General features: G+C 39.2%; 2 protein-coding genes across 2 annotated transcripts in view; both read left to right on the top strand.

The window, feature by feature from the left end:
- Nucleotides 1–2826: 2826 nt before the first annotated feature.
- Nucleotides 2827–4601, top strand: LOC116748853. The gene has a single exon (XM_032622342.1). The coding sequence runs from the start codon at nucleotides 3956–3958 to the stop codon at nucleotides 4565–4567; it is 612 nt and encodes a 203-aa protein (XP_032478233.1). The 5' UTR covers nucleotides 2827–3955; the 3' UTR covers nucleotides 4568–4601.
- The window catches only part of BAZ1A (bromodomain adjacent to zinc finger domain 1A), a 96718-nt gene continuing 76254 nt past the window's right edge, over nucleotides 4211–24674 (top strand). The window contains exons 1-3 of the mRNA XM_032622340.1: nucleotides 4211–4605; nucleotides 5062–5232; nucleotides 15935–16213. Of these exons, the coding sequence (XP_032478231.1) occupies nucleotides 5120–5232; nucleotides 15935–16213 (392 nt within the window). The 5' untranslated portion in view covers nucleotides 4211–4605; nucleotides 5062–5119. The remainder of the gene's footprint in view (nucleotides 4606–5061; nucleotides 5233–15934; nucleotides 16214–24674) is intronic.

Genomic DNA, 24674 nt, shown 5'->3' with positions numbered 1-24674 from the left:
GCTTTTCTCTTATTATGAGTGAGGATGAGAATTTTTTATGTTTTAAAAGCCACTTCTATATTTTTTTCTGTATCTCTTAGGTTATTGTGATTTATTCGTAGACGACAGGGAAATAGGAAATTATATATTAGGAAAATTATCCCTTTGTCAGTGAGTTGCAAATAATTATTTTCCAAGTTTGATATTCATCTTCCAACTTTGTGGTAGCTTTTGTCATGCAGAAATTTTTATTTTATAGAATTATCTTTATGGATTCTGGGCTTTGCGTTATGGTGCTTAGGCTTTCCCCACTCTAAGATAATTTTTTAAATTCTCCATGGTTTCCTCTAACAAACATTCTTGATCATTACAAGTTCTAAACTGTTTAGTGCATTGGCTCAAGTTCTCTGTTTCAATTTGTATCTGAGCTAGATTAGCAAATCAGTCCAATGGAAATATACAGTAGTACAATAGTAAGGAGCTTGGACTCCAGAGTTGATAATTTTGGCTTTTCTGCTTCTGGGCTGTATGACCTTAGGCAAACTACTTAATTAACCTCTCTGAGCCTCAATGGCTTCATCTGTAAAACGGAAGTGATAAATAGTACTTTGTTGTAAGAATTGCATGAGATGATTCATTTAAAGCCCTTAGCACAATGCTTGACAAGCTGGAAGCATTCATTAAATGTAAACTATTACTGTGATAATGATGATGGCCATAGACATTCTTTCAACCCCTCCTACCATCCCATAATTTATGACTTTCATCACAAATGGTTGAATAAAAAATGAATTCCAAATTTGCCAACACTACTACTTCAGCATTAACAATCCAATCTCCTCTAAGCATAGTAGTTCTCAGCCTTGGCAGTACATTAGAATCATCTGAGTAGATTTTTAAACCCCAGACGCCTGGGTCCCTACCCCAGAAATTGTTTTAATTAGTCTAGGGTATGACCCAAGCAACAGTATCTTTCAAAAACCCCTCTGGCAATTTCAATGGGCAGCTAAGGTCTAGCACCACTATCCTAATACTAGGCCAATGGTTTCAGATATTCATTGCTTCTAAAGAACAATATATATAAATCTTTTATAGGCAAAATGCCATGAATTAGAAAGACATTAAAAAAAGATCATAGAAGAGTTGAGACAGGTGTCAGGTAAAGATACTAAGGAAAGGAGTTACAAAGTTGAAGATATTCCTTGTATATATTTATAAGACATCTTTCTCAGCTATACTCTAAATGCTAAACTGCTACTTAGAGGTAAGGGACATGAAGTGTTTATATTTGTTAGATGTGTTAACTGAAGCATGGAGATAGGATTTGTCAGCTCTTCAGTTGGACAAATTTAAGATTTGTATTACTCCTATTGCCTTTCTGGATAATTCTCAAAAATGATTATTTCTGATCATGAGTAATATATCTTATCCCCATACACATTTTAGCAGTTCAGGAGGGATTTGTAATAGTATTTTAGCTCATTTACAGATACAGTGCAAGTAGGGTATACAAGAAAATTAGATATTATCAAATCTACAGAAAGAGCAGTGTGGTCTAAAGAGACTAGACAAGGAGTCAGGAGGCCTAGATTTCAGTTCCTGAGCTTCCATTTCCTCAGCTGCAAAATGAGAGAATGAAGAGTTACCAAAAGTTTCTTTCAGTTCTAAGTAATTACTGTCTCACCAAACCACCTAAGTAAAGCCTTTCTTAATCAGTCAATAGAAGACAGGAAAAGTATACTAGCTCAAGCTTTTACAAATATATATATTTCATAGTCTTGTTTTATCTTTACCTATCCAAAGCAGTATACCTTCTCAAATATTAAACTAGGTCTTGATGATATTAGATTGATATATGCCCTAACTAGTATATTTACATTTTAGTGGGGACTACTGGTGTCTTCACCCAGAGAGGTGACAGAGGGTGGAGGGTTGCATCTTGAGACTGGGGAGGATATGCTAGAACATGAGCTTTATGTTGCCCTTCAAATCATGCCCTGTGGATGACTTCATTTAGGACTGACCCTGGGTCCCCCTTTTATTGTACATTTTCTTTTAATCTTTTCTACTTCTTTTTTTGCATTATATTACTCATGATCATTAGGACTCATACAATCCTTGTATTGTTTATTTGTCTTTACATCATCTCTTACCTACAAGAGTGAACGTTTTTTGAGGTCAGGATACATTTATATTGTATCCCTCACATGAGCTAGTACAGTGTCTTGGCACATAAATGGAGGACAAATGTTTAACTGAATTAAATTATTAAAATTTCAAATTATTTCTCTTTTTCTTTTTTGTGATACCCTAACTTTCATAGTTTCCTTTACAATATTTCCAATTTTTTTTACACAAAGTCCTATTTTATGACAGTATCCTTTACTTTCTGAATACAGCAATGAGCTTTTCACTCTCAAAAGTCTAGAAGTAGTAGTAAAGCAAGGAGGTGATCATGATACCAAAATATGAAATAACTAATATATTAGGTAAGTTTTTAGCAGTAAACATGTAGGATAACTTTAAAAGAAGTGTTACTTTGAGGTAGCTTAGGTATGCTATCAATTTGATCAAACATTATAAACATATAAAAACTAAACCTTTTAATATATTATTTATAATGTACTAAACACATTCTGAAATAACTATGTATAATATTGATTAAATATCATAAATTAAAATAAATCCTATGTATGTAACTCAGAGAACCAAGTTATGATGGTATTGAAATTTGAGTATGTAGTAGGGAAATTGAGATGATAGTATTTTGAAGTAGAATAAAATTTCCATTTTAGGCTAGTATAAAAACAAGAATCCAGTTGTTTAAAAATTTGTATTTAATAAAAGTAAAATCAACATTACTATTTTTGATGGTGATTTTAACAAGATTATTTTAGCAGCTTAGCAAATAGTGAGATCTAAGAAAGATAAATACTATATAATCAGATAAAATTTCATCTATTTTTAGCTTAACAGTTAAGGTGGGATTTTGAATTGTGAGAGTGATGCTTCAATATCAGTTGAAAATTATCCATTCTCCTTGTCCCCATTTTTTGTAGGCTCTAAGTTTTTCACCTGGGAAATTACTTTCTATGAAGGGAATTCTATATTGTCACTCAGTGTACTAGTTGGAGGCCAGTTTAAAACACCAAATCTTTGCATGCATAATTTTCTGAAGAGCTTATCCAGGCTAAGGAATATACTTGCTACTCAGAGCATTTCAAAGCCTCTTTGACTTTTGTATCTGTACACTAAGGTGCATTAATTTTCTTAATGATTTTTGAATCACAAAAGTTTATTTTGCTAGCCACCATAGAAGTATCTTAAAAGAAGTTTAAAAATAATAATTCTTGAGATTTGGATAGATTCCTTACATTTTCTGCTCCAATGTACATATGTACTTAATTTGAAGATACAAAGATGATCCCACATTGCTTTTACAACTGAGATCATTTCATAGTATTAGTAATTAGTTACATCCTTTGTTGAAGGACTTCTTCAAACTTATTGTCTTTTAGACCTATTCTTACAGGTTAATCTGCAAATAAGCAAATGTCAAGGGCAGTAGCAAAAATGACCATTTAATACAAAGCTGGCAAACATTTGGAGTTATGTGTAGTTTCGAATATTTTTTACTTCAAAAGTCACATGTATTATATGCATTAAAATTAGTTCAACAAATGGAAATCATAGATATAGGAAAGTTGTTTTAGGGGAAATTTCACTAGTAAATTCATAATCTTTAAAATTCTGAGTGATTGAATTAAATACTGATCCCTTGCATAATATATTCAGCGGCGTATTCTAAATATTACTTTTTAAAGGTGTGGTTTTTAGTTTTAAATATGAGAGGGTCCTACAGGCATGATGACATTTTCTGACGTATACTTTCTTGGTCTTTTCCTCTGCTAAGACTTTGACTGAATTGTCCTAAGTATTAAAGACCACGGTGTCAAGAAAGGTATTTTCAAGATGAATGTTTATACAAGCAAAGTATTTTTTTAGACAGGTGAATTCTAATTCTGAAGAAGAAAATTTCAAAATACTGTTCACTTCTTATTCCTCATCTCTCTTCCCATCCTTAAAATACAAGTTAAATCTTAATTGGAATCCTTTTCCCATTGTGGAACCAAGCGCTGGTGTCAGACTTGAAGAGGAAGGCTTTACTTTGTTAGCTATTTGTTTGAAACCCCAGCTCTCTCCCCAGATCTTTGGGCTGATAATCGCAAACATGGAGGATGCTTCTGATTCTTCACAAGGGGTTGCTCCATTAATTAATAATGTAGCTCTCCCAGGCTCTCCGCCGTCTCTTCCTGTATCAGTGACAGGCTGTAAAAGTCATCGAGTAGCCAATAAAAAGGTAGAAGCGAGAAGTGAAAAGCTCCTCCCAACAGCTCTTCCTCCTTCTGAGCCGAAAGTAGATCAGAAACTTCCCAGGAGCTCCGAGAGGCGGGGAAGTGGCGGTGGGACGCGATCCCCCGCGAGGAGCCAGGCCGTGGCAGCGGGAGAAGCGGCGGCCGGCGGCGCGGAGGGGCCGGCGAGAAGCGACCCCCCGGGGGGACAGAGCCTCCCCTCGCCGCCTTTGTAGTTGAGACGGTGGAGAAGTGGCAGCCGGCGTGCTTGCAGGTGAGGGGCTTGGTGTGGTCGCTCGGGAGCCGGCCGGCGCCGGCAGAGAAGTGTAGGCGAGCGGGGGAACAAAGCGGAGCGGCGCCGGGGTCCGCCCGCAGCGAGCTCCCTAGCGGCGTCGGGCCGGCCGGCTACGCGCAGAGCACGTTCTGAGCCCCGCGGCCGCAGGGGCTGGGGGAGGGGGCCGCCGCCGCCGCCGCCGCCGCACCCGCACCGCCTGCCCGCGGCTGGGCGTTTGGCCCCATTGTGAACCGGCAGCCCAGCGTGCGGCGGTGGGGCGGCTCCGCTGGCTCAATACCCCGACCGCGACAGGAGCGACCTCAGCTTGGGTGGCAGCCGCAGCGCGTCAGTCACACAAAAGGCAGTCGAGCTTCACCCGGCGCGCGGACCGGCCCACGCCGCCGCTGCCGAGCGCTCCCCACCTTACCGGCTTTCCTTTCCCTCCAATTTTGATAGGGAAGCGGGGCCGGCGCGGGCGGCCGAGGGTCCGGGTGAGCCCGCGGGCGGACACGAGATGCCGCTGCTACACCGAAAGCCGTTTGTGAGCCAGAAGCCGCCCGCGGACTTGCGGCCCGACGAGGAAGTTTTCTACTGTAAAGTCACCAACGAGATCTTCCGCCACTATGAGTAAGGGCCGGGCCGGGCGCGGGGGGTGCGAGGGAGTGTGGGGACTCCCTCCCCAGCGTCCTTTTGTCTCTCTCCTTTTCCAAGACCCGGGTTTCTGGCGGGGCGACTGGAAAGTGACGGGTGGTCGCGGGCCCGCGTTTCTCTGGCCCCCGAGTCCGACACGGTGACTGCGCGGGGCCCCCGGGAGGCCCGACCGGCCGAGGCGCGAATGGGGAGAGCCGGCCGGGGCAGAGGAGGCTGGGGTCCCTGGCCGGCCGCGGGGACAGCTTCTAGTCGCGGCTGCCGCCCGGCCGCCGAGCGGCGGAAACTCCCCCGCCTCGCCCCTCCCCGCCGCGGCCACACGCGCGCTCCGGGGCCAGTTCCGGGATCCCCGCCCGGCGGCCGAGGGGATCCCCGCTCGGGTCAGCGGCATGGAGCCGCGGTCCCCCGGTCCGGGGAGGGAATCCCTGCCCCCGGGGGCAGGAAACGGCCGGGCTGGGCATCGTTTCCTCGGTCGGGAGTGGAGCCTGACGTTGGAGCTGCCCAGGGTAGGGGCGGGGGTGGGGTGGGAGCAGAGTTGAGACTCCGGGGAGGGGGCTCCCCGGCAAGCCCGGGACGCTAGAGCCTCCGCCGGCCGCCTCTGGTCCGGTGCGGCTAGGCCTCGGAGTGTGCGAAGCGAGCCGTGCGCTCTGTCACCGCCTCTTCTCGGTGACTAACTCCCGGCCCTGGGGAACTCGGCGTCTCCGCCCCCGGGAGACCGGGTGAGGAAGAAGTCGGCACTGGGCGGGGGAAAAGGAGGGGGAGAGAGCAGGGCCCTGGGCGCCCCCTCGTTTTCGGTTTTGCGTAGCCGGGAGCGCGGCGGTGGGAGTTGGGGGAGGGGGCTAAGACAAGTTCAACTCCAACCCCAGCCAGCCTCCTCTTTATCCCCCTGCGCGTGGGGCCGCCAGACATGTGCCACTCGCTTTTGTTTTGACAAGAATCCGGAGCTGCTGCCTGTGTAGTTTCAACCTCTCAATTTTTAGTCCCTTGCCTGGTTTATCCCAAGAGATCCCCTTGTCCCGTGACACCAAATAACGGGGCGTTTTAGAGCTCTGTGTTTAAACAGGATCACCAAGTGAGAACCTGAATTGATCAATCACTGAAACAGCCTGATCCTCCCTTTTTCTTATGCTTTATCCTCTCCACTCAGGAGTCCCTTTGTGACTTAGAGACCAAGTGTTATAGCAACCAAATAAATTGTGTGTAGGAGGCACCTTTTCTGAGTGGGGGCTTGCTGGAGGGAGGGCGTTAAGCAAACTCAGCACCTGTCTGAGAAATGACTAGTGAAGTTAGAAAGGACAGTTCCTTTGAGCTCTTATTTTAAGCAAGCCTTTTTTCTTCGGCTCCACAGGAGTTACACGTAAACATGTCATATCTAGAGAAGTTTTTCAGCAGGCAGTACTTTTAAATACGAATGCACATCTTACTCTGCTCCTGTACAGACTTGTTTTGTTACTCAAATAGAGTTCAGTCTGGTAACTACTTAAGTGAATTTGGATTAAGTAACTTGACAAGGATGATGTCTTACTTTTAAAGAAGATTTAGGTTAAAATCCTTGGTAATTCTGAATTTTTTTCAAGAAGTTGTATTTAAAAGCACCAACAAGATAGGAAATGGGCTTAAATTTAAACTTCTCTTCTTTTATGTAAGCAGTCTTTTTGAGACACTCTTCTCACTTTAGAAGGGAGCATAAATATGGCCCCTAGCCTCTTTGAATTTGAACACTTCAGATACTTAGGTTCTTGATGATAGAGGAAGAGATTTTTGGTATTCCAAACCTACCTTCCATTAATGTTAAGGAACTGTGTCCCCTGTAGTCTTATGACATTAAAATTAAAATGTTTTGTTTTAATTAAAATGTCTTGGCTCTGTGCTGAAGCGTTTGGGTTTTTGGAAATTACAAGCAGTTTAAGAGAGGTGATTGGTTTGGGAGCAAAGATATTTAATCATTTACCCTGACCAAAGCAGAACTACTGATGTTCTTAGCTATTAACGTTTATGACTTTGAATTGGCACAAAACTGGAAGAAGACTGCCATTTAATTGTGTTAAAATTTGGATTACTTTCTCTTAGATGATTACAAAGAGATCTTTCTAAAAATGCATTCATGGTGGATGGTATATGGTGGTCTGCAGATTATGGTAATCTGACCCTTGCCACAAGTCTGGAGAAACTATGAAGGAAACATCTGTTTTCACTAATTCGTTAAATCACAAATTGGTTTATGTGAATTTGTTTGAAGATTATCCTTTAAGTACATTATTTTGAATATATTTCTTTCGTATTTGTCTGAAGATCACTATGCTCACCTATTTGTTCGGGTTTTTGATTTCTTGAATATAACTTTCTCTAATCAGTCTCAAAGAGTTTTACTACACCTCCACACCTTTTTCACTTCCCAACATAATGCAAAGTAACTGCCTCTAACTCTGGTTAGTACAGGTTGCCAGTGACCTTTTAATTGCTAAATAGTGTTTTGTGTGTCTTACCTGATATTATAGCCTAACACTTCCTCCTTTGTCCTTATAGCAGCAACGGTCACCCTTCATTTTATCTAGTGTAACATCTGCAGTTATTGCATGGTAACGCAATGTATTTGTTGCATCACATTTTCTCTTTTCCTAGACCCTGAATTCTTTGAGACAGGGACTATGACAAAGATGGTTACTTGGTGATTATACAGTTCAAACTTGTTATTTTGTTTGTTTGTTTTAACTATATGCTTTTTAATTGCTAGCTCTTGTTTGACCTGCTTTCCATAAATAAAGAAGACTCATTAAAAATAGCACATTAACTGTAGGTGAATGCATAAGCTAAAGTGCAAAAGAATGAAACTGGGCCACTGTCTTACACCATACACAAAAATTAACTCCAAATGGATTAAAGACTTGAACATAAGACCTGAAACCATAAAACTCCTAGAAGAAAACATAGGTGGTAAGCTCCTTGACATACATCTTGGCAATGATTTTTTTTTTGAATTCAACACCAAAAGCAATAAAAAGAAAAGTAAACTAGTGGGTGGGACTATGTCAAACTAAAAAGTTTCTTCACAGCAAAGGAAACCATTAACAAAATGAAAAGGCAGCCTACGAAATGGAAGAAAATATTTGTAAATCTTATATCTGACAAGGGACTAATATTCAAAATATACAAAGAGCTCATATAACTCAATAGCAAAAAAACCAAAACAACTTGATTTAAAAATGGACAGAAGATCTGAACAGATATTTTTCCAGAGAAGATATTCAGAGAGCCAACAGGTGCTCTACATCATTAATCATCAAGGAAAGGCAAATCAAAGCCATAATGAGGTATCACTTCACACATGTTAGAATGGCTGTTATCAAAAAGACTAGAAATAACAAGTATTGGGGAGGATGTGGAGAAAAACGAACCCTCATGCGCTATTGATAAGAATATAAATTGGTGCAGCCATTATGGGAAATAGTATGGGGGTTCCCAAAAAAATTACAAACAGAACCGCCATATTGATACAGCAATTCCATTTCTGGGTATTTATCCAAAGAAAATGAAAACACTAATTCAAAAAGATATATGCATCCTCACGTTCATTGCAGCATTATTTATAATAGCCAAGATATGGAAACAACCTAAGTGTCCATTGATGGATAAATGGGTGAAGAAGATGTGGTACATATACACAATGGAATATTATTCAGTCTTTAAAAAGAATGAAATCTTGCCATTTACAGCAATACCTATGGACCTCAAGGGCATTATGCTAAGTGAAATGTTGGACAGAGAAAAGCAAATACTGTATGATCTCACTTATATATGGAACCTAGGGGAAAAAATACAAGAAAAACGAAGCTCGTAGATAAAGAGAACAGAATAAAGTGCATAGTTTAATCTTTTAAAGGAGATAAAAATTTATTCTGTAATTTAGTTAGCAGACAATAATTTTGTTTAAAAAAATTTTTTTTTGTCTGTGGATTGTTCAAATAAGGAGCAGTCAAGTCTGAACACCAGAAATTCTAGATTTGTGGGCTAGGAAAATGATTTGTATTACGTAGTGGCTTTAATCTCCTTAATAAAATGACTTCTGTTTTTAGGCATTTAGACTCTTGGAATTGGAATGTATTTCCCATCTGTGAGTGAATCACACTTTTCATATACAATGTAGGAGTCTCTTCCACAACATCACTGACAGACCAGCTTATGTTTCAATCTGGCTGTCCAGTGAAAAGTGTTTGACTAATTTATAAAGCATCCTGTTTTCATTGTTCATCAGCTCCTCAACTTGTTAATTCAGTCCTTTCAACTGTCCTCTTTTTACAGATGAGGAGGTTGGGATTGAGGAAGGAAGAGTAAGTCCAAGATGAGTTCAAAAACGACCTATCTAGCAACTGGTGACACTAGAGTTCTCACTCACATACCTAAGACTCTAGAGTTTGTGTTCATATTTACCATCACATAGTGCTTATTATAGAGAATTCTTCCTAATATTTGTTAAAGTTTGCATAAATATGCACCAAAAACATAGGGGCATTGCTTGGAATTCAAGCTGGCTGCCTAGATCTTTGTGAAGGTACCATGGTCTACAGTCTGCTCAGACATTTGAGTTTTTTACTACACTCCCAAGTGATTAAATTCTAGATACTGTATGTAAAAACCAGAATGCCATTAATTTATAGGGAAAAGTGCCCTTCACATAGACCAGTCCCCAAACTGATAATAAGCTATGTATGAAATCTAGTTATTATCAGAAGGCCCTTTCGTGAGCATAGGGTTTTCAAGGAGAGTAGGATAATCTTAATAGCTAGCGTCTTCAAGTTAGATGTTCAGCTCCTCTTTAGGAATAAGTCTGCCACATGGCCCAGGTATTTGGGTCTATGAGTCCTTTTTCTGTGGATGGTATAACAGAGATTCCTAAATACTTTTTTTTTTTTTTGCATTTTAACCTTTTATCTGCTTAGCAGGCTACCATGTTTCTTTTCTGCAGACAGAATATATCTATCAGTTATTTATAACACGCCACTCTAAAAGTTAGTGGCTCAGACAGCCATCCATTTTGTTTGCCCACTATTCTTTGGGTTGCCATTGTGGTTTCTGCTCATCTCTCTGTGCTCTCTCATTTAGGTGAAGTCAGATGAAGTCAGGCTTGGCTGAAGCTAGATGGAGTAAGAGGTGGCCTCAATCATATGTCAGGGACCTCAGCTGGGATGGCTTTTCTTTGTGTGTGTGTTTTCTAGCTTTATTCGGGTATAATTGACAAACAGAATGGTAACATATTTAAAGTGTACTATGTGATAATTTAATATACTGGGATGGTATTTCTCACCATGTGGTCTTTCATCCTCAGAAAGCTAACTTGGGCTTCTTCCAGAGACCTTGGTCTCAGAGTTCCAGGAGGGTGAGAGTAGACATCTCTCAATGTCATTTCTGTATTTTGTTGGTCAAAGCCAATCTCAGGTCCAGCCCAGATTCAAGGGGCGGTGAAATAGGCTCTACCTCTTGTGAGAAGAGCGTGAAAGTCATTTCTAAGGAGCCTGCACACCTTCAACCCTCTTTGTAAATAGTCTACCACTATGCAGCTGATAAGATTTTATACTTGGGGCATCCAGATTGGATTTTGGATGTTCACTGATAATCCTTCTACAGTTAATCCCTTTTCCTAACCTCCTTCCCAATGCCAAACTTTCTCTTCAAAGATTCTCAGGTCTTATATGTGTTCTTCTGACATTGTTGCTCTACCGTACAGGTTATTCTTCTGTGTATTCTTCTAGGATCTCTCTGCGAATAGGGTACCTAAGCAGTAAGAATTGATATGTTTATTGAGTGCACATATAGTATGTTGGGCATACTGTATTATTTAATTTTCATATTAACTGTTTATGGAACACATTGTCCCCATTTTACAGAAGGGGAACCAGGTTCAGTGAAGTTTGTATAAATTACCCAAGTCATATTGTACAAGTGACAAAGCTGAGATTCAGATACTTTGCTTTCTTCTTCCCATTCACATGTGTACTTTCTCTTTTTAGATACACATAAAAGTAAATGTGGACTGCCGATGAGAATATATTTGCTTATTCTTGACACTGTACTTTGGAAAGTCTTTGGAGATGCTGAGATAATTTGTCCCCATCTAGTGAGAAGTGATTGTATGTCTATAACACAGTGGCATAAATCACATATGTTCTGAGGAGCCAGTGTAATGGAAACATAGAAAATGGAACTGATAGAAAATGGAACTGATAACTGCTGGGGAATTGAGGAAGCCCTCAGATAGGAGATAGCATATGAGTTGGGTCCTGAAAGATGGAGCTATAATGTTTCACCTTTGTTGATTTCTACTTAAGTCTTCATTGTCTAGATTTTAAAAATCTGTATTGCTATTCCTCACCTTAATGTCATCTGCAGATTTTAGGAGCCTGCCTTGTATGTCACTATCTTAAGTTCGTCTGAGGCAGCACTAAGTAAAGTGCAAAGTAATAGTAAAGTGTTTTTTTAAACTAAGCTTTATAATTGAACTTTCCCCCTCACCATTTATGAATAAATGTAGTAAATGTAATTTTCATCTAGCAGTTATTTCTCCCTATAAGGCATGTATAGTCTGCCATGCCCATGATCACCTAATCTCCTGCTCTTGTAACCCCTTCAGTGAAGGAAATTGTTAGAACAACCCATGCTGTCTTTTAGCAATTACTACTTTTCTAAGCTTATAAACCATATTTTCCTTCTCTTGCATACCATATGCTGTTTTAGTCAGGAATTGTGTTAGTTTTTAACCTATGACTGCATTTCTCAGTTACTGATTATTTTGTAGACAGAGGAGTTTGCTTATGTCCCTTAGATCTTTTCTGCAGTATTGGGCTGTATCTCTCTTACCTTGCTTTACGTCTAGTTAATACATTTTGGGCCATTAAGTAAATAGAGTATGCTTTGCATTTATCTTTTCTGAATTGTATTTGGTTTCTGGTTTTTATGTCACTTCATTCTTAATCTTATTCTCTTAGGTTTTTAGTTTTCCAAATACTCAGCAAGTTAACAGTATGTTACCCTTTGTTCCTTCATTTGTTGACTTTGTTTTAGAAGTGTGTTCTTACCAGTACTTGACCTGGTAACTCAGAAGCAATTTTTCCTTAAGAAATAATGGCAAAGGGCAGAGGTCATCAAACTTTTTCTTAAAGGGCCAGATAGTCAATATTTTAGGCTTTTCAGGCCATTAGATGTCTGTTGCACCAACCCAACTCTACAGATATAGTGAGGAGGCAGTCATAGGCAATACCTAAAGATATGGGTATGGCTGTGTTCCAATAAAACTCGACAAACAGGTGGAAGTCTGTATTTGACCTCCGGGCCAGTAGTATGCCCATTTCTAGTAAAGAGGATTGTTGAAGGAATGTAGCAATAAATTGGAGACATAATAACCTGTATTAGTCTAAACTGATATAAAATAGTACTTTGTGTTTTATAAAGTTTTACTCACAATAATAAAAATGTGCTGCTTGTAAGATTTTTGTTATTTATATTCTTATAATATTGAAATTGAAGAGGCACTGTAACCTATCCCCTAGAATTTCAGCATTATTAACAAAATCCTGCACATTTGAATGTGTATGTTGAATGGGTGAAGAGCAGAATATAGAAGTGGATGTAAGTGAAGGTATGTAATGTTAGAGATGGCGCCATGATGAATAGGGAGTGATGAATAGGGAGAAGTAGCCTCGGGCTTTATTTCCCTTGCTTTAAAATGGCCACTGTGAAAGAAAATTCCAATAAAAATTAATTTAAAAAGATGGCCGCTGTGGTAGTGTGTCCTGCCTCCCTCCTCCTGAGGGTGGATCTTTGTGCACAGCAGGACTATAATGTAAGACCTTTGTAGGGTAGATAGACACAAAGGAAACAAACAGAACAAACACTTTGCAGGAGGCTCTGGGAACCTGGGTGAAGAAGGGAAGCTGTACTGTCGCTGGTTACTGTCTATCCACATGTTTAGTGGAGGTTTGTGGCACTTGTGCCATTCTTCTCCTTGGTATTTTGAACAATGGTAACAAATCTAAACAGAATAGTGTTTATTGCAGCTGAGTCTAAAGTCTGTCCCCCTGCAATGGCAGCAAATACCCCAGGCTATCAAATACCCACCTGCTATGACTAGAGCTGTGCTGTCCAACGCAGGAGCCATTGGTTATTAAGAACTTGAAAGGTGACTAGTGAGAATTAAGATGCGCAGTAAATGTAAAATACATACTGGATTTTGAAGACTTGGTACCAAAAAAAAAATAATAAACTATTTCAATATTGATTACATATTGAACTATTTTGGAATATATTGGGTTAAATAAAATATATTAATTTTATTAGAATGTCTTTAAAAATTTTTAAATGTGGCCACTAGAAAATTTTAAATTATATGTGTAGCTAGCATTCTACTTTTGATAGCACTAGCTTAGAGACTAGTTAATGTATAACATCTAGATTTGAAAATATATTTTTCTTACAGTTGACCATGGATAAGGAGGACTGATGGTAAAGTTATACACAGATTTTTCACTGTGTGGAGATCAGCCTCTATCCTTCCCTCCCCCCATAGCTCAAAGGTCACCTGTAGTACTAGATAAATAGTTTAAATTATTAGAATATCTCACACACATTATATATGTGGCTTGGGAATCTGTGTTTGTTTCTAAAGGAAAAAGTTTAAAACTTTTATAAAGCTTTCTAAGTGAACTGCAGTTTTAGGCAGTAAAAATTAAATAAGACCTCTTTCAAGATCCATCCATTCATTCATTTTATTTTGCCCTGTTGATAACCCTCTATTGGGTATGTCTGTTGCCTCTCACTTAGCTATTTATCTGACATTTTATTATAAGAATCAAATTATATTCAATTTTTTCCTCTGGCATTTTATTCTTCAACTCCACTTTTCCTTTTCATCCTAACTCTTCATGCCAGTTCCTCCCAAAGATATTCTAGCATTTCTTGATCTTTTGTGCCTGCCTCTCCTCCTTCCCTTCCTCTGAATTCCCGAAGGATATCTGCCTCTGTTTTGTAAAGATAATCACTTTTTACTTTGTATTTTAATGATATACACCCATTATCCCCATTACTAAATGGTACATACTTCAAAAGGATTTCCCTTGTACTGAATTAGTCATGTAAGTTGACATATGTATATTATCTCTTTAGATCTCATTTATGTTAAGGTATGATTAGTTTCTCTTTACTTCCATAGATTTCATTTTTTGTTGTTCTCATAGAATCTACAGACAAATATGCAAATGAAACTATCTTAATGGAATTACTCCAAATCTTATTTGGAGATCAGACTACTACAGGGGTAACCTGTACAGATATACTAACAAGGAAGTAAACATGTAACAGTTTTAATAATTTTTAGAATGATGAGAAGGAAAGGGATATTTCAGGAAGGAGAAAAAGTTAGAGAATAGTGAATTATGTTGGTTACATATAACTGTTGAAAAGTAGACTGAAATATAGAGGTGGGCAAAATATTTACCCATATCTTAACCACTTAGAGGCAACTACTGTTAATCTTTTTGCATATGTCTAACCTTTTCTGTTTAAAAAATATTTTTATTATAAAAACAATATGAATACATGCTTATTATAAAACTTCAAACAATATGGGACTATTTAGAATAACATATTTTCCTCTTCCTTCTTTCCCAGTCCCTCCCTTTCTCCATAGGGAATATCTGTTTATGGTATTTGTATAAATACGATCATTTGCACGTTTTTGCTATTATTATAATTAATGCATTTGGAATTATGTCATTCAGTGATTTTGAGTTTTTTTCTCTTTAATATACCTTAGAAATCTTTCCATATAGTAGATCTCTAGCATTTTAAAAATGACTGAATAGAGTTTTTGAAAAGAAATTAGTGCTTATAGTAAGAAATCCTAACAGTGCAGAAAAGCACTGGGTAGAATGGTCCCTAAGTCCCATCCCCATTCTATAGCTGTTACCTTGATTTTTGTATAACATTCCAGGAACGTTTTATGCTTCCTTAAGTTATCTTTCTCTACTTTCCTTCCTTCCTTCCTTCTTTCCTTCCTTCTACCCTTTCTTTTTCTTCCTTTCTCTTTTTTAATTTTAACACAGGTGGGACCGTATTATATATATTGTTTGGATAAGCTTTTACTTTGAAAAAATATGGGAGGGAAGCAGACTGGAAAGTTGTTTTCCCTGTTTACGTTATTTAAAAACTCTCCTTCTGTTTCATGACTGTGATTTTTCATTATATGAAGTACTATAATTTATTCAACTTTTCTCTTATTGTTTGATGCTTAGATTTCCCAGTTTTTCACTATTATGTTAAAGCCTTTCAAAATTCATAGTTAAGTGCTTGAATTGACAATGTTTTGACTGCTTTGGAACAAAAAGCTTAAAAATTAGAAGGAAAAAAGAAAGGTTGAGTTTATTTTGTTTCGCTTCAGTTTCAAAACTGATAGAAATCAAAATCCAATTTTGGCTGAATATACCTGTAAATTGCAAAATATAAATGTCTAGTTTAAATATACTCTTTCTTATGTTTGTAATATTAATGTGTAAGTTGACCAGTTACTAAACTTTTGTTTGAGTTCTATGAGTCTATGTAAAATTTTGCAATAAAGGAACAATCCTTTATCAGCTTTTAATGTAAAATTTGTGAAATGATAGGTAATGGATTTTTGTTTTTGTTTTTTAATCAGTGACTTTTTTGAACGAACCATTCTGTGCAACAGTCTGGTGTGGAGTTGTGCTGTGACGGGTAGACCTGGACTGACCTATCAGGAAGCACTTGAGTCAGAAAAAAAAGCAAGACAGAATCTTCAGAGTTTTCCAGAACCACTAATTATTCCAGTTTTATACTTGACCAACCTTACCCATCGTTCACGCTTACATGAAATTTGTGATGATATTTTTGCGTATGTCAAGGATCGATATTTTGTTAAAGAAACTGTGGAAGTCATTAGGAACAATGGTGCAAGGTAAAGTACTTTTAATTTTTTCTTTTGTTATACATACATTCACATTGATCAAATTCAAAGTACACACAGGGATGAACTGAGGAAAAGCTTACCTTTTACTCTTTTCCACCTACCATGTTACCCTCCCCCAAGATAGCCCTTGTGTTAACAGTTTCTTATTTATTTTTCCAAAGCTAATTTTTATATAGACCACCAAAAACATGTACATATGCGTGTGTATGCACACACACACACAGTCTCCTGCTCCTTTCAACGCGAAAGGTAACATACTGTAGTTTATACCTTTTTTCACTCAAAATATCTTGAAGATTAGTCCATTACTTTTTTTTTTTTTTTTTTTTTTTTTTTTTTTTATGCGTTACGCGGGCCTCTCACTGTTGTGGCCTCTCCCGTTGCGGAGCACAGGCTCCGGACGCGCAGGCTCAGCGGCCATGGCTCACGGGCCCAGCCGCTCCGCGGCATGTGGGATCCTCCCAGACCGGGGCACGAACCCGTGTCCCCTGCATCGGCAGGCGGACTCTCAACCACTGCGCCACCAGGGAAGCCCCTAGTCCATTACTTTATAAACCACCTTCCTTCTCTTTTTTATTTACTGTATGTTCTATTATATCGAAGTTTCACCTCTATTTAAGAGTAAAAAATCTTAAAGGTATCTACTGTGTTCTCATTACGTTACCTATTAGTTTAAATATGCCTGTATTTCTTGCTGGGTTTTAGTAGTTCTTTGATAAGATGAAGACTGAATTTTATATACTCTAATTCTACTAAGTTCTCTTTTACCCAGGTCTTCAAGAAAAAAGTGTGTTTTTCATATTGCAAAGTTAAATTGAGTTTATCTATGGCACTAAATTAAAAAGTATCATTGCTTTCCTGAAATCTTAAGCATTTATGATTGGCTAGTCACTGATATTTATTACAGTAATCCTTATTTGCATTAAAACTTTTTATAGCCTCCTGACTTTTGAGGCAGTGACTATTTTGGGATGCTTTTTCCCCTTTGTTAACCTAAATAAAAATTTTTTTCTTTTTGAATTTTATTTTTTTAATATTTATTTATTTGTTTGGCTCTACTGAGTCTTAGTTGCAGCATGTGGGATCTTTCGTTGTGGCGCGTGAGCTCTTCTTTGCGGCACGCGGGCTCAGTAGTTGTGGCACACAGGCTTAGTTGCCCTGCAGCATGTGGTATCTTAGTTCCCAGACCAGGGATCGAACCCGCGTCCCCTGCATTGGAAGGCTGATTCTTAACCACTGGGCCACAAGGGAAGTCCCTCTTTTTGAATTTTAAACTTTAGCAGTCAAAACTTACTATATATGTTCTTAATTATATGTCAATAATTATGTTCTTTATTATCTTATTTTGGAGAATCATCATGAGTTTTTATGTAATTTCAGAATAATGTCTTTAATGTAATCCATTTTAGTTATTAAATGCTACTCTGCATGAATCTTAAAAATCCAGGAGGTGTTTATATTAAGATCTGAATTTGCTTGGATTTGATTTTGGTGAAGAATTGAAGAAGTTCTTTTTTTTTTTTTTGCGGTATGCGGGCCTCTCACTGTTGTGGCCTCTCCCGTTGTGTAGCACAGGCTCTGGACGCGCAGGCTCAGCGGCCATGGCTCACGGGCCCAGCCGCTCCGCGGCATGTGGGATCTTCCCAGACTGGGGCACGAACCCATGTCCCCTGCATCGGCAGGCGGACTCTCAACCACTGCGCCACCAGGGAAGCCCAAGAAGTTCTTTTTTTAATTGTAGAAGCAACAAATGGTAAAAATTGAAGGATTTTTCATTTGCCTCATGACTTTTGGGAAAAAAAATCTTTATTTTCAAGAGGAAAGATTGATATGTCACCAGGAATCCCACCAACAACATACCAATCTATATCACCAAAAGGAATAATAGGGCCTGTTTGGGGACCAGGACAATTTTTTTTTCTCCTTATAGTCATTGTTTTATTTGACTTATGCCAAAAGTGTTTTCTAACTTAAAAATCATTGGGATACGTTAACCTTTAACATTAGGTTAAATATTGCTTATATCTAGAAATATAGTTGTTCAGTGTTTTTTGTATAGCTTTTTTTGGTTGTACCTTAAAAATGGGCTTCAGATAGTTGTAGCTTTAATGACAGTAGTAAACTAGGGTACATTGTAGAAATGGGAACTCTGAGAGTCACAATTTTATTGATTATTCATTAGAAACATACTTCTTCAGACTTCCCTGGTGGCACAGAGGTTAAGAACCCTCCTACCAATGCAGGGGACACGGGTTGGATCCCTGGTCTGGGAAGATCCAACATGCTGTGGAGCAACTGAGCTCGTGTGCCACAACTACTGAGCCTGTACTCTAGAGCTGGAGAGCCACAACTACTGAGCCCTCATGCCACAACTACTGAAGCCTATGCACTTAGAGCCTGTGCTCTGCAACAAAGGAAGCCACTGCAGTGAGAAGCCCGCACACTGCAACGAAGAATAGCACTTGCTTGCTGCAACTAGAGAAAACCCGCGTGCAGCAATGAAGACCCAACGCAGCCAAAAATATAATTAATTAATTAATTAATTAATTAGAAAAAAAGAATCCTAGGGGCTTCCCTGGTGGCGCAGTGGTTGAGGGTCTGCCTGCCGATGCAGGGGACACGGGTTCATGCCCTGGTCCGGGAGGATCCCACATGCTGCGGAGCAGCTGGGCCCGTGAGCCATAGCCACTGAGCCTGCGCGTCCGGAGCCTGTGCTCCGCAGCAGGAGAGGCCGCAGTGGTGGGAGGCCCGCGTACCACACACACACAAAAAAGAACCCTATAGTGGATTCAATGTGAACCTCAAAAAGAAAAGAAGAAAACACACTTCTTCTGGCTTACTGGCTATTCTTAATCTTTGTGCAGGAAAGGAGAAATCTTGGATGACTCATTGAATTTTTTGCCTTCAGCAGCTGGGTAGATGGTAAGATGCAGAGGCCTCAGGAAGTAATACTATCAGAGCCTAGCCATCTTTGCTCTCATCTCAGACCCAGATGTTTCTGATTGCTCTGATTTTGCCTTTCACGGACATGTTGCTTAGGTGATTCATGAGTGTCACTTAGAGGCTAGACACTAGTTACTGGGGATATAACAAGGATTAAGATGTCCTTAAAGAGTTCAGTGAAGGGAGAGACAAACATGTCAACTTGCCGGGTATTAAAATAAACGTATGAATGAGGTAATTCAGGAGCATCCAGGTCCAGAGTGCCATAGAGGCTAGGCCTGGGTTCCCTAGACTCACACTAACACTGGTTATTTTAGTCTTTTCATCTTTGCCAAATCTGATGATATCTCAGTGTTTATTTGCTTTTCAGGTCCTTTGCTCATTTTACTTTTGGCTTTTTTGTCATCAGTAGATTTATGAAAGGTCTTTGTTAAATACTAGGCATATTAAACTCTTTGTCACTTTGTTGCAAATATTTTTGTTTCATTTTTTGCTTTTTCTTAAATGTGTGGTAAATGTAAAAAGGACTTTGGGGCTTCCCTGGTGGCATGGTGGTTGAGAGTCCGCCTGCCGATGCAGGGGACACGAGTTTGTGCCCTGGTCCAAGAGGATCCCACATGCCGCGGAGCGGCTGGGCCCGTGAGCCATGGCCGCTGAGCCTGTGCGTCCGGAGCCTGTGCTCCGCAAAGGGAGAGGCCACAGCAGTGAGAGGCCCGCGTACCGCAAAACAAAAAAAACAAAACAAAACAAAGACTTAAAAATATGTATAAAGAATAATGATAGAATAAGGGAATAATGAAGAAAACTTCAATGAATACACATTCAACACTTGGTTTTAATAGAATACCTTTATCTTTGATGTTTGTTTATAGTTGGAGAAAAGTTTTTTAGTTTTATGGGAAGCAGAATTGTGTGATAGTGAAGGGTTTAGGCTTTGGAGTCTGACTGACCTTGTTGGACAATGACATCCTTTCAGGTCATTGTGAGACTAAAATGAGAGTGTGTGTGTGGGGTGCACATTTTTGAATTGCTATATAAGTAGAATATAGTGGCATTTTACTAGGGGAATAATGCTCCTGTTGGCCCAAGAGGGTTATATGGAAGTTAGTATTTTTCTTCTATTATTGGCTAGGTTTTCTATTATTTTATATTATAATTAAGCTTCAAGCCTGACTTGAGATTTCTGCAACTTTCGATACTAGTTCCTGCATACACCTTTATCCTTTCACCTTTTTAACTTAAATTTCCGTTAAAATAACTTAAATATATAAACTTGACTAGATTCCCTTTGGTTGGAGTTGTACCTCTCCCATCTACGTACTACTTGTGTAACTTTTGGGGAAGTTATTTAACATCACTTATCTCTTCTTTGTGTATGTAGTAGAATTATTGTGAAGATTGACTGAGATGTTGTATGTCATGCTCCATGCACACAGCAAGTATTCAATAAATGACAAGTAAAAAGGTCTATCTTTTTCCATTTTGATTTTTTTGGTTCTCTGTCATGCTTGTAAACTCTTATTCTATTACACTGATACGAGGAGAGGACTTGGCATGATGTTTTTCATTTGGAAAGTGCTCTAGACCCCAAGGAACATGTGTCCCTTCTGGCTTCACATCTGCTTGTGTAACTTTGGGATGAGTTCAGTTTTGAGGTGATGATGCTAGTGATAAGGTTCTGGCATCCTCAGGGGGTCAACTAGGGTAAATCCAGCTTCAGTGCTGAGAGAAGCTCCAGGTTGAGTTTCCTCAGTATCCCTGTTGACTTTTATCTGCAGGCTCCTGTGGCTTTTGTATCTGACTGTGGCTTGAGGCTTATCCTTACAGGGCTTATTTAGAGAATTCAGTGGATTTCTCCCAGTGGCTGAGAAATAGCAGGCACTTACTATCTTCATGGGATCATAGGATCCACAGTATGAGATATCTGTGCTCCTACTCCCACTTTCCACTCTTTGAAAGTTAGAATGTGACGTTAGAAGAATTTGCTTCCACAGGACATACATCTCCCTCTGCTTTTTAAGTTAAATGTGCTTTATTGAGATATTCACACACTGTAAAATTTGCCCATTTAAAGTGTACAATTCAGTGGGTTTTAGTTATGTGATGATTTCCACTAATTCCAGAATGTTTTCATCACCCCAATAAGTCCTGTGCCAATTAGCAGGCCCTCCCCACTGCACTCTCTCCTCAGCCCCTGGCAACCGCTAATCTGTTTTCTGTCTCTGTGGATTTGCCTATTCTGGACATTTCATATATGTGGAATCATAAAGTATGTACCTTCCGGTGTTTGGTTTCGTTCACTTAACTATAATGTTTTCAAGCTTCATCTGAGTTGTAGCATGTATCAGTATTTTATTTCTTTTGATTGATAAAGAAATTCTACTGTATGGACCTATCACATTTTGTTTATCCATTTGTCAGTTAACAGATATTTGAGCTTCCACTTTTGGACAATTATAAATAATGCTGTTACAAACATTTCTGTACAAGTTTTTGTGTGAATATATGTTTACAGTTCTCTTGGGTATATACCTAGAAGTAGAATTGCTAAGTCATTTGGTAACTCTATGTTTAGCATTTGAGGAATCTCCAAACTTTTCCAAAGCAGTTGCATCATTTTACATTCCTACTAGCAATGTATGAGAGTTCCAGTTTGTCCACATCCTCATCAAGCCATATGTATGGACAATTTATTATTGTCTGTCTTTTTTATTTTGCCATCCTTGTGGGTGTGAAGTGGTATCTCATTGTAGTTTTGATTTGCATTTCCCTAGTGACTAATAATGTTGAGCATCATTTTATGTACTTATTGATCATTTGTGTATCTTCTTTGGAGAAATGTCTTCTCTGGTCCTTTGCCCATCTTTAAATTGGGTTATTTATCTTTTTATTACCGAGTTGTAAGAGTTCTTTGTGATTTGGGGTATAAGTCCCTTAGCAGATATATGATTTGCAGATATTTGCTCCCATTCTGTGAGTTGTCTTTTCACATTTTTTTTTTTTTTTTTTTTTTTTGCGGTACGTGGGCCTCTCACTGTGTGGCCTCTCCTGTTGCGGAGCACAGGCTCCGGATGCGCAGGCTCAGTGGCCATGGCTCACGGACCTATCCGCCCCGCGGCATGTGGGATCTTCCTGGACAGGGGCACGAACCCGTGTCCCCTGCATCGGCAGGCGGACTCTCAACCACTGTGCCACCAGGGAAGCCCTCACATTCTTTATGGTACCATTTGCAGCACCATTTCCCTTTGCTTTTAACTTTTGTGCTGCTTGTCAATAACATCTACCTTTTGTTTCTGTCTATGTTGGCAGAACTCAGCAGTAGTCCTCAAGACTTCTTCATCCATTAGAATTACTGGATTAGATTTACTGGAAAGAATATGCTATGTTACAGAGAAGTGGATGGGCCCATTCTTAGGCTGAATTATTTCAGTATGGGTACTCTGGATCTTCTCACTTCAGTATTCTTATTGTCTCATTTACCTTTAGATATCCCTCCCTCTTTTCTTTTTGCACCTTACAAGTATAGATTAGGTGCTTCCCTCCCCACCAAGACTTTCTGTTTTGAAATTGGCAATCGGCAGACAGATTCTTCTAGAAGATCCTCTGTCATTGCTATGGCAGATGAAGTAAAGAGAACAGCAGACTACTTGACTGAACCACACCAGTTTAGTTCTTTACATGCCCCATCCTGATTTACCACCAGCTTGCTTGCCAATCATGCTGCCATTTGTTTTCTGCTGCTTCCTTGGAGCCTATGGGAAAAGTGAGAGGATGGCTGGTCTTGTGAAGAAAACACTAAACTGGTAGTCAGGTCTGTTAATTCTTAAATAACTACCAGATGCTTTGAATATACATTATATCAGTAGATATGAGACAAGGACTTACGGTTTCTATTTACAGATGAGGAAACAGAGATCCAAAGAAGTTGTGTTTTTTTTGATAGTTGTTTACCATGTATTTAATGATACCTATTATTTATTGATACTTGCACTGTTCCAGACACTGGAGATACAGCAGTGAACAAAGCAAAGTCATGGAGCGTCCATTCTAATCTTTTAAGTAGTAAATTGTAGGATTTAAATTCAGATAGGGCTGACTTACAAAATTATTTCTTTCTCAGTATCACTGTGTCCTTGATTTTGGATTCTGCCATTTGTGATTAGCTGTATGGTTCTGTGCAAGTAATTTAAACTCTTAAGTGTTAGTCTTTTTTCATGTGTTAAATGGACCCCCAGCCTTACAGGGTTGCCTCACAGGGTAAAATGACATAATGAATGTGAATTTTTAAAAGCTATATTATATAATATTGCCTTTTTAAAAAATATTTATTTGGTTGCGCCAGGTCTTAGTTGCTGCAGGCAGGATCCTTAGTTGTGGCATGCGAACTCCGAGTTGCAGCATGGGTGTGGGATCTAGTTCCCTAACCAGGGATCGAATCTGGGCCCCCTGCATTGGGAGCATGGAGTCCCATCCACTGCGCCACCAGGGAAGTCCCAATATTGCCTTTTGATGTAGGTGTCTTGTTAGTATTTGAATCTGTTTATTGGTGGTCATGCAGTTTTGTTGTGTTTTTGTTTGTTTGTTGGGATGTGCCAGTAGTGATGTGAGGCTACAGTAGCTGCCTGGGACACTGTAACTTGGAATCAAATTTCTCTGTTGCAACTCTGAGCGGAAACCCCATAGTTAACAATATCAGTGTCTTAGAAAGACATAGTTGTTTGTTTTTGAAGACAATCATCCCTCATTTGTATGTGATCTTCTAAAAATGCTACACAAGCAGATTTCAAGACATCCAAGTTTCAAGTAACTTTATCTTTTTTTTTTTTTTGACAAGCCTGATAACCATTGTTTAATAAAGGATTAGGTAGATGGTGAGCTAGAACTCAAATAATTGCATGATAAACTCATCTTCTCTCCCCAGCCCTAGAACTGGTGAATTGAATCAGGAAAAAGGAGGTAGAAATCACGCAACAAAAACCATTTTGGACTGTTGAGTCATCATTCAGTGTAAAGAAAGGACTAGAGTTTGAAAGAATTTTTAAAAATGAGTCAGAATATAATTGTATATTTGGTAATTTTTTTTAGTTAAAAGTAGGCTTTGGGCAACTTGTTTTCAGACATTTTATAAGCACAGTCAGGATGTTCTGGTAGCTGAAAGATTCATAGGAAATGTGAAGCAGCAGGTGAGAAGGTACTTCTAAAAGTATTGGGTTGGCCAAAAAGTTCATTCGAGTTTTCCTGTAAGATGTTACGAACTTTTTGGCCAACCCAACAGATACACTGACAGAAGCAAGAAGTGGCACCTTATAGCAAAGGAGGAGATAGAGTAAACATTAACTACAAAGTATACTGGCCTGGCTCAGTATATAATTTGGTAACGTTAGAAAACGTTGCAGAATAAAAATATGCTAGCATTTATTGAACTTTTCCTGTATGCTAGGCAGTGTGCTAGATGCTTTCATTTTAATTCTCATGATATTGATGGGTGACCCGGAATTTTTGAAAA

The sequence above is a fragment of the Phocoena sinus genome, chromosome 2 (genome assembly GCF_008692025.1).
Source record: "Phocoena sinus isolate mPhoSin1 chromosome 2, mPhoSin1.pri, whole genome shotgun sequence".
NCBI classification, from domain to species: domain Eukaryota; kingdom Metazoa; phylum Chordata; class Mammalia; order Artiodactyla; family Phocoenidae; genus Phocoena; species Phocoena sinus.
Note: the sequence above shows the minus strand (reverse complement) of the source record. Positions and strands in the feature narration are given on the sequence as shown.